This window comes from Lycium ferocissimum, chromosome 5, assembly GCF_029784015.1.
Source record: "Lycium ferocissimum isolate CSIRO_LF1 chromosome 5, AGI_CSIRO_Lferr_CH_V1, whole genome shotgun sequence".
NCBI classification, from domain to species: Eukaryota; Viridiplantae; Streptophyta; class Magnoliopsida; order Solanales; family Solanaceae; genus Lycium; species Lycium ferocissimum.
This window is the reverse complement of record NC_081346.1, coordinates 72,725,469-72,738,289: the sequence shown is the minus strand read 5'-3', so window position 1 is coordinate 72,738,289 and position 12,821 is coordinate 72,725,469. Positions and strand designations below refer to the sequence as shown.

The 12,821-nt window shown below is 35.1% G+C and overlaps 1 protein-coding gene across 1 annotated transcript; it reads right to left on the bottom strand.

Annotated features, from left to right (window-relative positions):
• Window positions 1-176: 176 nt before the first annotated feature.
• LOC132057363 (uncharacterized) lies at window positions 177-6,784 on the bottom strand. The gene is made up of 6 exons (XM_059449938.1): window positions 6,388-6,784; window positions 3,451-3,527; window positions 1,924-1,989; window positions 1,685-1,759; window positions 1,508-1,582; window positions 177-808 (listed from the first exon to the last, which is right to left on the bottom strand). Exons 1-6 carry the CDS (start codon window positions 6,707-6,709, stop codon window positions 401-403), a joined length of 1,023 nt encoding a protein of 340 aa, XP_059305921.1. The 5' UTR covers window positions 6,710-6,784; the 3' UTR covers window positions 177-400.
• Window positions 6,785-12,821: the final 6,037 nt, after the last annotated feature.

The following is a 12,821-nucleotide window of genomic DNA, read 5'->3' as shown; positions in this document are numbered from 1 at the left end:
GTTTTAATAAGCTTGTTGCTGGCATTCAAGCATGATCTAAAATCTAGTTCCAAAGGGGTGAGAATCAACTTTTATATTGTTATACTCAATGTGCTATTCTATTATTTGCCTGTGGAGTTTGCTAAATTCACCCAATTTCCCCTTCAGGTATTGGTTACCTGATGCTGAGATTTAAGTTGGCAACAAATTGGCTCATTTGATGCAGCATCTAAAAAGCATTAAATGATCTATTACATTTGCCTCCAAAGACTTCCCAGATAAACAAACCAGCCTTATAGATACAACAGTTTCGGGCAACACAACATGATTTTGTAAGGTTTAACAAGCATCTGACCCTTAATAGAATAGTCACAAATTCAAAAATCACCACAAAAGAACTACGTAATATGGCTTCAGTTCATCAACCCATGTTGGGTGGCGGAGGTGGTGGGCGCATTCCTTGGCCTGGAAAACCTTGTGAAGGCATCATTGGAGGTCTCCCCATGTGTCCACCTGGAGTGAAATTAGCCATCGCTCCACTACCAACAGGAGGAGGTGGTGGGGCAGGTAAGTTACCTCCTGGTGGCATAGGTCTGGGTCCGTTACCCATAGGGGGAGGAGGCGGCGGCATAGACCCAGGGGCAGATGGTGGGCCTCTGGGTGGATTTGGAGCTCCAGGGGCAAGACCTTGTGGCGGTGGTGGTGGTGGAGCTTGGGGTGGTGGAGGTAGAGGCCTGGATGAGGCACCAGGTGCTGACAACCCATTATCTGTAGGAGCGGGTGGTGGTTTGTTGGTCTCTGGTGGCTTAGTCTTGAAGTATAACTGCAACTGAAATTGATTCATCCAGAAGAGAAGTTAAGAGGCTAATCATGAAGAAATAAGTGGATTTCGGAAATTCTGTTAGCCTGTTTGGCCAAGCTTCCAAAATAAGCTTATTTTGAGAAGTGCTTTTCGAAAAGGTACTTTTAGAGAGTAGCAATTCGTGTTTGGCTAATTAATTTAAAAACTGCCACTATTAGAGCAGTACTTTGGCTTGGCCAAATGTCCCAAAAGTGCCTTTGGAGAAAAACTATGCTACTGCTCAAAAACACTTGGTAGGCGTTTGGCCATCAAAACCAAATATTTTTCACTTTTTTTTTTTTTTCGAATTTTGAAGTTGAGTTGAAGTTGGAGTTGAAGATGGAGTTGTGTTTGGTTATAGTTTTTGCAAAAAAGATTTGGTTGTTTGAATGTAATGAAAGTGAAAAAAGTGAAAACAAGGTTTTAGCGGTTTTCCAAATTCCAAATACTACTTCAAGTTGTATTTGGAACTTTCATGGCCAAACGCTGATTTTCAAATAAAGTGAAAAAAAAAAATCCGGAAAAAAAAAAGTGAAAAATTCTCATGGCCAAACGGGTCCTAAGGACCTCAAATTTCTAACATAAGCACTTTTTGTTTTTAAAAAAGGCACGTTCGGCTTCCCAGAAGCTTTGGCCAAACAGGCTATGAGTAGCTGCATTAGACGTTTGTAATTTAAGAAGACTTACTGTGAACATTTTCGAGTCTGGATCCCAATGCGAGAAAAACTTGGGAGTTGATTTGTCAATCTCAGTGCTTGGAACCTGAATAATGTAACGGAATCAATTCCATGATCCAACAACCAAAAGTGGAAACACATAATGAAAGTGGGCAAAATAATGTTTCGACCATGGGAAAAAAGTCACCTTAAATGAAATGATCTCATATGGTTCAGCAGCGAACAGCAGAAACTGATACCTTTTGTCAAATGGTTGGATTTTCTGTCCAAAAGGAAAGAGAAACATGAGATTAGTATCTAGTTAATCTTTGAAAGATAGAAGACTATTTGTTCTTCCATATGCAAAATCCAGAAAAAGGGCAATTGAATAGCACTCTGTTAAATAAAGCAGAACCACTTAAGAAAATAATATTTTGACATGCAAACCTGCTCGAAGGAGGACATGAATCGATGCCTTGGCTTTGTGTTGTCTTCAATCTCAGGATATTCAATCTGCACCAGTTACCAACGTCATGAAACTATTAACAAGTGCGACACTTCATAAAGTAAGAAAGACGAGAAACCAAAGGAAAATGAAGGGTAAATTTGGCCAGAAAAGACTCCTCTGGTACTTGTGGCTAGCATATGCATTTCTTGCACTCTGAACTTTTTCCTTCTATCATGACACATACTTTTGAGTACGTGAGCAGAGGTTGGAGTATTATAGCAGCTAAAAGAAATAATGGAAGCAACGTACAGTTAGGCCAATTACTATTAAGGAACCTATAGTTAGTCCAACTATTTAATCATTTTAAAATTACTCATAATCCGGATCAAGTCCTTGTGCTGCCTTATTTACTGTTTCACCTTCATACAATAATCGAGAATCCATGCACTGCATCCAGAGCATTGGACTTAGTCTCTTTGTTGTTACACTAGCCTCCAAAATTTTGGAACACATTAGACACACCCCCTTTCTCGAATATCCCGACCATAACTGCAGCCTGACTATTGGTCTTTAACACAGTCTGATCTATCGTTTCTCATATTCTTAGCCTAAATAAATATGGTGGTTTACAAGTGGGAATCGATTAAACTCAAGTTTGCTTTGAATGAAACTAGTATTCAAATAGTCAAATCCGTAATCTTGTAATTGTCAATCAGATAAAAATGTAAAGCCAACCCTTAATACTGATTAGGTCAAATTCCAATGACAACATACACACAACTGTAGGAACCACCAGTTATCCATCCAACCACATTAAAATACGAGAATGATAAGCAAAAAATATATTGTATCGAGGAAACCAAAATAGGAAAGGACTTGTTGATACCTGGGACATCCATTCATAAACTCTCAATGGGAAGGCTAGGTGAAAGAAAGCCTAAATTACTTTAGTCAAACAACCATCTGGTTAAAGTGAAGTACAGTTTGTGAAGCCCAAATTTTTTTTCAAATAGATAATCTATTAAAACCTCTTAAACTGGCTGAACAAATCAATGTAGGATTTCTGACTCGCACCTTTTTAAACGTATCATACAAAATCCAAAGCACTGAAATAGTATTCTTTAATATACAGTAAACACTGCTGCAAAACTAACTTCACTGTTAACTTTTATTTGGATATACTAAAACCCACCTTCCCATGAGCCAAATAGTGGGTCTTCCCACTTTGCCCCCTCAGAAACTTAAAACCCCCAAGCTCATGGTTGGTGGTGGCTAGCTATTTCCACTAGCCTATCCTTGTCTCATTTAGAAATTTCAAAAAATAGTTCTTCAGCAGTGAAAAAGTTCACTTTCCAGCACAAGTGAAAAATAATGTTACACTATCCCAAAAAGGTAGGGATGTTCTGGAATTAGACGAACCATTAAGTATGAACCATTGACAGAAAACAATGATGACCGCTTGACTTAAATTGGCAGCAGATACGTCATCAAATTGAAAGTAAAAGAGACAAAACGGTAAGCCTGACCTGGAATAGAAGAGATCTTTGTTTTGTCTCAGGATCAAATTGCTTGGTCACTCGGTAGCCAGGCCTACCAATTTTAACTGCAGATCCAGCCCAACAAAAATTAGCACATGACACTCGATAATTAAGAAATATGGATAATCAGCCATCAACAAAAACTTCAAAATCTTCACTCAACTAACAAAAAATAAAAACTTCAAAATCTAAAAGCTTCTCAACCGGAAAGATAGCCAAAATATGATGGATCTCATTGACATTGATTTATTCCCAATCACACAAATAGCCAGAACCGAGGGCAATGGTTATAAAGGATTCATAAAACCAGCCAACTATTTAAGGATTAAAGCATAATTGATTGATTGACTTGTTACAAGGTCCAATATTTAAGGAACTTTGGTCAGGTATCATTTCATAGAAGGTGAAATAGTTTTTGTTTTTACTTTTTGGAATAACCGAGTCAACTTGCCTCCACCTTGACTATTCTACTGTGCTAACTCTGTTCACCAAAGCTTAGCAGATAAAAACAAATCACCTAATGACCTAACTTATTTGGCTTTGGAGGGATATGAACCACAGTCTCCTATGTTTTTTATTTGAACTTCTTCGACTCTTGGGTGCTAGAAGGCGAATTAACTTCTAGTAAGTAAAATTTCTAAATGTTCTTTCAACGCAATCAAATCTTATGATACATAATTTTTTTTGCTTAATAAATGTAATGTCCGGCCAAGTCACGAGGCATGAGCAGCAAGTTGTGTGTGCGCCACGTATTCCGAGGCCTTATCACTTGGAGCCAAAAACAAGCAATTGGGCGCCAACACTGGCAGGCGGCATAGGCATGCCTGGCACACGAGGTGGTTGGCGGTTACAAGTCAAATGTCATCATGCTACCCTCCACAAGCACGTATCGGGTAGTTTTGTCCATTAAAGCTCAAGGCTTAGGCTATGGGAAGAAACTTTGCCTCTACTGAATGTCTCTAGTTTTCTTACTTCATTGACAGCTAGGCCACACACGCGCAGAGCAAAATCATGGCTAAGGTTAAATAGACGGTTGATACTGTTAAACCCTAAATCCTGTCCCTAATTCAACAAAGTAACAATAACACTAAAATCTCTTAAATATCACCAAAATTAAGTCCTAAATTCAAATAAACACAACCCATCTACTCAATAAAAGTCATAAAACAACGAAACGAAACCGATTTTTAATCCAATCATACCGTTTATTTTGAGAGTGAATTTACGCTTATGATGCTAAATAAAAGACTTATACTGTTATACCCTAAATCCTATCCAGCTATCCCTAATTCAACAAAGTAACAATAACACTAAAATCTGTTACATATCACCAAGATTAAGTCCCAAATTCAAATAAACACAACTCATCTATTCATAGATATCATAACACTGATTTTCTTCTTACTTCATTGACTGCTAGGCCTCACAGGTGCTGTGCTGAATCGCAGCTAAGGTTAAATAAACGATTTATACTGTTAAAATCCTAAATCCTATCCATAAATCAGCAAAATAACAATAACAGTAAAATCTCTTCCGTATTCAAGTCCAAAATTCAAATAAACACAACTCATATACTCAATAAAAATCATAAAAACACGAAACGAAGCCGATTTTATAATCGAATCATACCGTTTCTTTTGAGAGTGACTTTCCTTAAGGTAAAGAAATGAATTATACTGTTTTTTTTTTTTGATTAAGCACCGGGTGTCCGAGTCTCTTTGAGCCCCGACTAATCCCGGGGTGCACAGGCCCTCCAAGGAGTTTCCCGCAAGTGCACCACGGGTAATTCGGGGTTTCCCCGGTCCGATGGCCCTCGAAATTCAGGCTCAACAAAATAACGAGGGTTATGAATTATCTTTGTTAAACCCTAAATCCTCTTCCTAATTCAACAAAATAACAATAAAACTCAAATACCTCGCGTATCACCAGAATTAAGTCCCAAATTCAACTAAACACAACTCATCTAACCATAAAAATCATAAAACACAAAATGAAGCTGATTTTTACTGTTAAACCCTAAATCCTATCCATAATTCAACAAAAGTAACAGTAACACTAAAATCTCTTACATATCACCAAAATTATGTCCCAATTCAAATAAACACAACTCATCTACTCAATAAAAATCATAAAATACGAAACAAAGCCGATTTTCAATCGAATCATAGCGTTTAACACTAACATCTCTTACATATCACCAAAATTAAGACACAAATTCAAATAAACGCAACTCATCTATCCATAAAAATCATAAAAAGACGAAATGAAGCCAAATTTTAATCCGAATGATTACTGTTTCTTTTGCGAGTAACTTTACGCTTAATTTTAAACTTTCGAGTGACTTCAAGCTTATGAGACTGAAATAGAACAAACGGTTTAATTGGTTAAACCCTAAATCCTATCCCTAATTCAACAAAGTAGCAATAACACTAAAATTAAGTCACAAATTCAACTAAACACAACTCACCTACTCTTAAAAATCATTAAAAAAACACGAACCAAAGCCGAATTTTAATCGAATCATACCGTTTCTTCTGTGAGAGAAAGGAATTATACTGTTAAACCCTAAATCTTATCCCTAATTCAACAAAGTAGCAATAACATTAAACTTAAGTCACAAATTCAACTAAACACAACTCATCTACTCATAAAAATCATAAAAAAAAAAAACATGAAACGAAGCCGAATTTTAATCAAATCATACCGCTTCTCCAAATTCAACAAAGTAACAATAACAGTAAAATAAACACAACTCATCTACTCATAAAAATCGTAAAAAAACGAAACGAAGCCGAATTTTAATCGAATCATACCGTTTCTCCTAATTCAACAAAGTAACAATAACAGAAAAGTAAACACAACTCATCTACTCATAAAAATCATAAAAAAACACGAAACGAAGCCGAATTTTAATCGAATAATTACCGTTTCTTTTGAGAGTAACTTTACGCTTATGTGGCTGAGGTTGAGCTGGTGCATCCTTAGCTTCACGTGCAGCTCTTTTCGCTAAATTAGTTTGATGCCTTTTCCCTTGCGTGTGCGCCAAGTAATTCCCTTCGTTATTATGTAACGTTAAACATAGCTTACATTCATAACTACCTAAATGATTCCGCATAAAATATGGATCTTTTGCTAAATCTATTGTTTCTAATGCTAATCTCCGCAACCTCTCACGGCGGTCTATCGCTTCGTTTTGCGCTGTGGCTGCGCCGCCGCTTCCCGGCTTCGATCCCCATTCTCTGTCCATTTTTTTGACCCGACCCGACCCGAATGAGCTAGGGTTTGAAAGAGGAGTTTGTTTGATGTTGTTGTTGTATTGAAGGGGAAGGAAGGGGGTTGGTTTAGATGGGTCGGGTTCGGGTCAGGCCCAGTATTTCAATTTTCCCTTTCAGCCTATTATCAAATGGGTCATTTGCACTTTTGACCCTATTTTGTGTTGGTTTTTAAATTTTGGTCCCCATGATAGATACTCCGTCCATTCCAAAAAGATTGTCTTAGTTTGATTTGACACAAAATTTAAGAAATAAAAGAAGATTTTTGAAATGTGTGATCCAAAACAAACCTTAGATATTTGTGTGGCTGTAAATCATCTCATAAAGTTAAATTGTTTCTAAATATAGAAATGTATCAATCTTTTTGAGACAAACTAATAAGGAAAGTAAGACAATTTTTTTTGGGACCGAAGGAGTATTTGTTCTATAGATTATAAACTAATAATCTATAAGATCGCTAAGCCATGATTCGTTAAATCTTTCGATATGTGATACGTAATGTTATACTGGAGGTGGGATCATGCCAAGAATATGAAAAGATAGCCACTACAGATAATACATGCTTATAGCAATATAAAAAGCACTAAAATTAGCAAAAGAGCGCATTGGTTCAACCAAAAATAAGAACCCCATACAAATACTCCAAGTGATTTTAGCAAAGTCATCACGGTGTTATATATTTGATCCTCTAGTAAAAACAAACTGATAATACATGCTTATAGCAATATATTAAAAAAAAAAAACACTAAAATTAGCAAACAAATATGTTGGTTCAACTAAAAATAAGAACCCCATAAATACTCCAAAGTGATTTAGGTGGTGTCATCATAGTGTTATATGTTTGATCATCTAGAAAAGAAAAAAAAACAGATAATACATGCTTATAGCTGTCACGCCACGAACCATTGCCTGGGCATAACACGACACTCGGTGCCTGACTACATGTGACCGAGCGAACCAACTGGCTGGCTGAATCAACATGTGACATCAAAACATACTAAATGTGGAAATAATACTAACACATGCAGATCTACTAAGAGTTTGTCTGAAAGATCATAAATGCGAAAATACTGAATAAGCTCGAAAGTCTGAACAAGTAGCCGACAAGGCCAACACAAAAGCCTGCTAAACATGTGACTGACTGCAACTATAATTTATGAAGCCTCTAAGAATAATAGAGTTTGACTGTTTACCGGGACAAGGCCCCTGGCATACCTGACTGACTAGAAATAATGAAAAGACCGTAAAGTGTGATAATGCCCCGAGGGAACTGGGGCTCACCTAGTAGCTGATACGATAATCCTAGCGCTCTGAATCGTCAACCTGTAAATCGTTACCTGCATCGCAGCCCCCGGGCAATAAAAAGAGACGTCAGTACATTTGAATTGCACTGGTATGTAAAACAACTGAAAGAAAGAACAAGAAATACCGAAACCGAAAATCGAATCGATAAGCGAACCGAAATAAGGAAGTAAAGATATGAATACTCCTTGTTCTGAATGAGGAACCACCTGTTTATCTGAGTAAATAATCTGCGGCCTCAGGCCCAATATATATATGCACAAGCTGCGACCTCGGGCCTAAGTATACGTATACATAACTGCGGCCTTAGGCCCAATAATACAGGTGTTCATCATTAAACAATTTACATAAAAGAATTGAGAATCATCTTTGAAAGATACAACACTGACATATTGGGCAATGATTCTCTCAGACATGTATTCATGAACTGATTATGAACACTGAAGCTTTAACTATTTATAAACATGCTGAGTATTCTAGACTAAGACTCATAGGTGTCAAATACGAGTCTATATCGATTACGTACTGAGCTCACAACGTTCGGAATGAAAGTCATGAACGAATTACGAAACTAGAGAATAGAAGTTCTGCAACTATTCAAGGAACTAAGCTTAACTATATTTCTGAGGCAATTAGTAACGTTGTAAAAGAACGTGGAGTAGGGAGAATCATTAACATTCCCAAACGTAGAGAGTTAGCCTCACATACCTTAACTTCCTGCTTTCTGAGCGTAATACGACGTTCATCAACCCTTTTAACTTTAATCTATAGCAATACAAGTCAAAGGGATTCTATATTAGCACTAATATTCATGCTTTGGTCATTTAAGCATTTTATCATATAGTTGGTGGACATAAAGCTTCACAACCTTCATTAATGGTGTTTCCTTCACCCAATTCCCATTCTATCACTTCTAGGTGATTCTACAATCTCAGTTGGGTGTAATTAACATCATTCTCCATCGCCCATATGATTACAACAATCTCAAGTCAACAATCCAAAACCCTACTATAGTTCGTGTAATTCTCTTTACTAAACTCATTTCCTATTCTCCCAAGAACTCATCAATTCACTACTATGAATGATTAGAGAGTAGAACTATGAAAATATAAACAGTAACAACAGAAGATAGAAGGAAAATCGAAGCAGAAGAGACAACACTTAGCAAAACATATAAACTTAAATAGAACCATTAATAATTACGATAAATTTCTCTATATTCCCAACTCAAAGAAAAGAGAATAAAAGTGCACAGTTCGACTAATTGAATGAATACGCTTTAGTTTGAATTTACCGGGATCAAATTTAAAATTTATTAATAATTGAAGGCCCAAGGGTATTATTAACTCTAATCATAATTATGTAATAATATTTATATAAAAAAATACTTGTCGGGCAGTTAGTTTTTATTGTATACTCAACATTAGAAATGAATTAATCCACGGATGCAACCTCTCTACCCAACTTTAATTAGTTCAAACTTATTTATCTATATATATATATTCAATCTTGGTGTGGTAGGACTTAATTGCCTCTAATTAGCTTGGATCTCAATTATTTTTTTGATAAGCCTTGTTAGGTTTTTACCTATGGTTCGCCAGCACTACATATACTCTTTAGTAAAAGTTGATTCCTCTGGTGAAAAAATCTTGAAGATTGGATATTGTTGTTATTTGGAGTTGTTACATTTTTGTTTCTTTTTCCATCCGCAGATTACTTGATTACCACTAAAAATCATCTTAGTGAAAGGTGGATTATGCAATATCCACATTAGATTAGTAATTTTAGATCTATTATCCTTGAGAATAAGGTGCAACTCAAGTGTCAGTATCTAGAAAATCTGGAAAATGAGGATTCACAACAATAGTGGCTGGCACAGCAGTGCTGATATTCCAGTAAGTAACCTTGATCACTAAAATGTTCTAAATAAAATAAAGAGCATTAATGATTACTCTTCCTCTTGTGAAAATATGTATTTTGTGTTCATACTTGCTAGTGCAACAGAGAAGTGTGAATCAACTCTTTTTTTTTCCTTTTTATTTTATTATAAAGATATCATTTCAGTTTTTCATCACTCAAAGAAAATTCTATTTTCTGCCGAATGAAATAATAGCATACGACATTGAAAGTCGGTTTAGCATGGCTTAGATCTAGATTGTTCATGTCTCCGGTTTTACAATGTTTGACTTTGTAAATGGTTTTCTGCAGATTTGCCCCATTCAAAATCATTGAAGTATATCATGAAGCATGTGTCCATTTAGTGAGATTCCTTGGAAGAATAAAATGCTTCACAATGTAGGGTGAAAGACGATCTCTCTCAAAGCTTGGAGGAATAAAATAATCTTCTCCTGAGGTTCGAAATGGTCCTACATAGTTAGGATTGTTGCACACAATTCATCACTCGGTGGATTTCACAATATTTAGAATATCTTTGTAGGACTTTGATCCTTAATGGAAGAAACACTATGCAGGGTTACTATGTTGTAAACAGTGAATTAAGTAGACAACAATCTTTCCTTTTTAGTGGTTCGATATTGAATTGTTTTTCCCCAATCTCGTGAATTGCTAACATACAAAGAATGGCATGGGACATAGGCCCGTATGTTCCTTACTTTTGCCCAGAAATTTTTTTTTTTTTTTTTTTTAGATATGTGGGGATTGTAAAATATATATACTTATATTATTAATATCTCAAATAAAGAATAAGAAACATCTTTGAAATTTATATACTAATATCTATTGCTCCTAATTTCGGTTAAAAGAAGAATTGATTATATGTTTTATGAGTCTTAATGGTATCCCTCATAATGAAGAAAAATGTTTTGATTGACCTTCATTACAATTGTCTTTAAGACCTTAATTATTCTTATAATTTCATAAAATAAAAAAATCAGAAAAAAGCTAAATACTTTGCTGCATATATATGTGTGTGTGTGTGATCTTATGGGATCATAGTTGAATATAGCAAAAAAGAAAAATTAAAATCCTTTCTTCTTCTCCTTCTCTTTTTGGGCAATTGTGTTTTTATGCAAACTTTAAACTATCAGCCTAGTTAGGGCTGTACAAACCAAACCGATAAACCACACCAAACCGACAAACCGAACCAAACCGAAAAAAAAACCGGACTAATGGTTTGGTTTGATTTGATTTGGTGTTGGAAAAAAAAAATCGACCATTATAGGATTGGTTTGGTTTTAACTAAAAAAAGTCAAACCGACCCGATTATATGTATACTACTTCTAAATTATTTTATACATAAAAATATTGAATAGAATATAATTTACTAATATTATCTTAAATTTTTTCATAATTTCTGTATTTTTACATTCAGATTTGGACTTAATTTGTGAAATGGTCCATATTTGAAGCCCATATAAAGAATACACATAAAGCCCAATAAGAAACTAAATGAAAAGGTGGGTGTGTAGTTACATTTGTCTTGTGTTAACTTGAGAGTTGAGACAATAGTTGTAATAGTTTAGATGATTTAGAGTATACTCAAACTCTAAGGTGGATTTTTGTTTTTGCAACATTCCATTATGTCTAAAACTGTAGTTGCTTTAATTTTATGGAAGAAACTATATTAGTTTTTGTTGGATAGAACATTTGGTGCCATTGGGGTGAGGAGAACTTTTGTAGCTGATCTTTGTAGTTATTGTTGTTCCTCTTGGTGTTTTAAAATCGAATCAGATCAAGTTTGAACCCAGATTACCTAAATGGAAGGAGGCTCCCATCAATGAACTAGGTGTAGAGATTGAGAACAAGATTATTCTGCACTTTGAGAAGGTGTTTTGGCCAAATGTTGAGTTCTTGGGGGTAGTTGCACAGAGCTCATATGAAATTAGTTACTTTTTGAATCTTCACAAGGCCACTGACAAGTTTTTTGCTTCAAGTTTATTATATAGCATGATATTATATTAATCTAAATGACCTGAATGATTTAAAAAATGTTTTGATATGAATATTCCGTATCTAAAGAAAGTAGTTTTGAGGGGGAAGTTTGCAAATTATCAAGCAGATGTTGTTGTATGGTGCTTTTCATTAAATACAATGAAAAACTCGAGAAATCCGAAAAACCCGAGAAAAACCGATATTGAAAAACCTGACTTTTATTGGTTTGGTTTATAGATTTAAAAACCCAACACAAATAGTTTAGTTTGGTATTTGAAAAATCCGAATCAATCCGGTCCATGTACACCCCTAAACCCAATAGTGCAAGTGTTTGGGAGTGTAGCGGAACCTGTGAGAGTCACCCGCCTTATGGAAAGGAGTTTTGGCTTTTATATTTTTCATCATTTAATTGCATTTTAAAAAGCCTAACATTTCCATCTATTTCTTTTTTTCCTAAAAAGCAAATTATTTTAACATTTTTTTTCTTTTTATTTTTCTCCAATTAATTTGCACTTTTAAGAGGGATATCTATGTTGACACTAAGAGTCCTGCACTTATTTTCTTCCAAAATGCCAAACACTTTTTTTAAAATAAGACAATTGAAAGGTTAGAAAGAAACATACATCGGGAAAAGTTAGAAAGAAACATACATCAAGAACATCGTCTATAAGGAAGTACTAGGTGAGAATATATGCTCAATTACATGTTTGTATCTCATAAAGTAAAAAAAAATTACATATACCTAATTAAACTTTAATTGTTTATCTTCGTAGGTTCATATGATGATCCATTATCATTCACAGAAACTTCTACATTTTATTTCATGTATAATTATTTATTCAAAATTTTGCTTCAATAATATTGACATTGTTTTATACAAATGTGTACTATTTG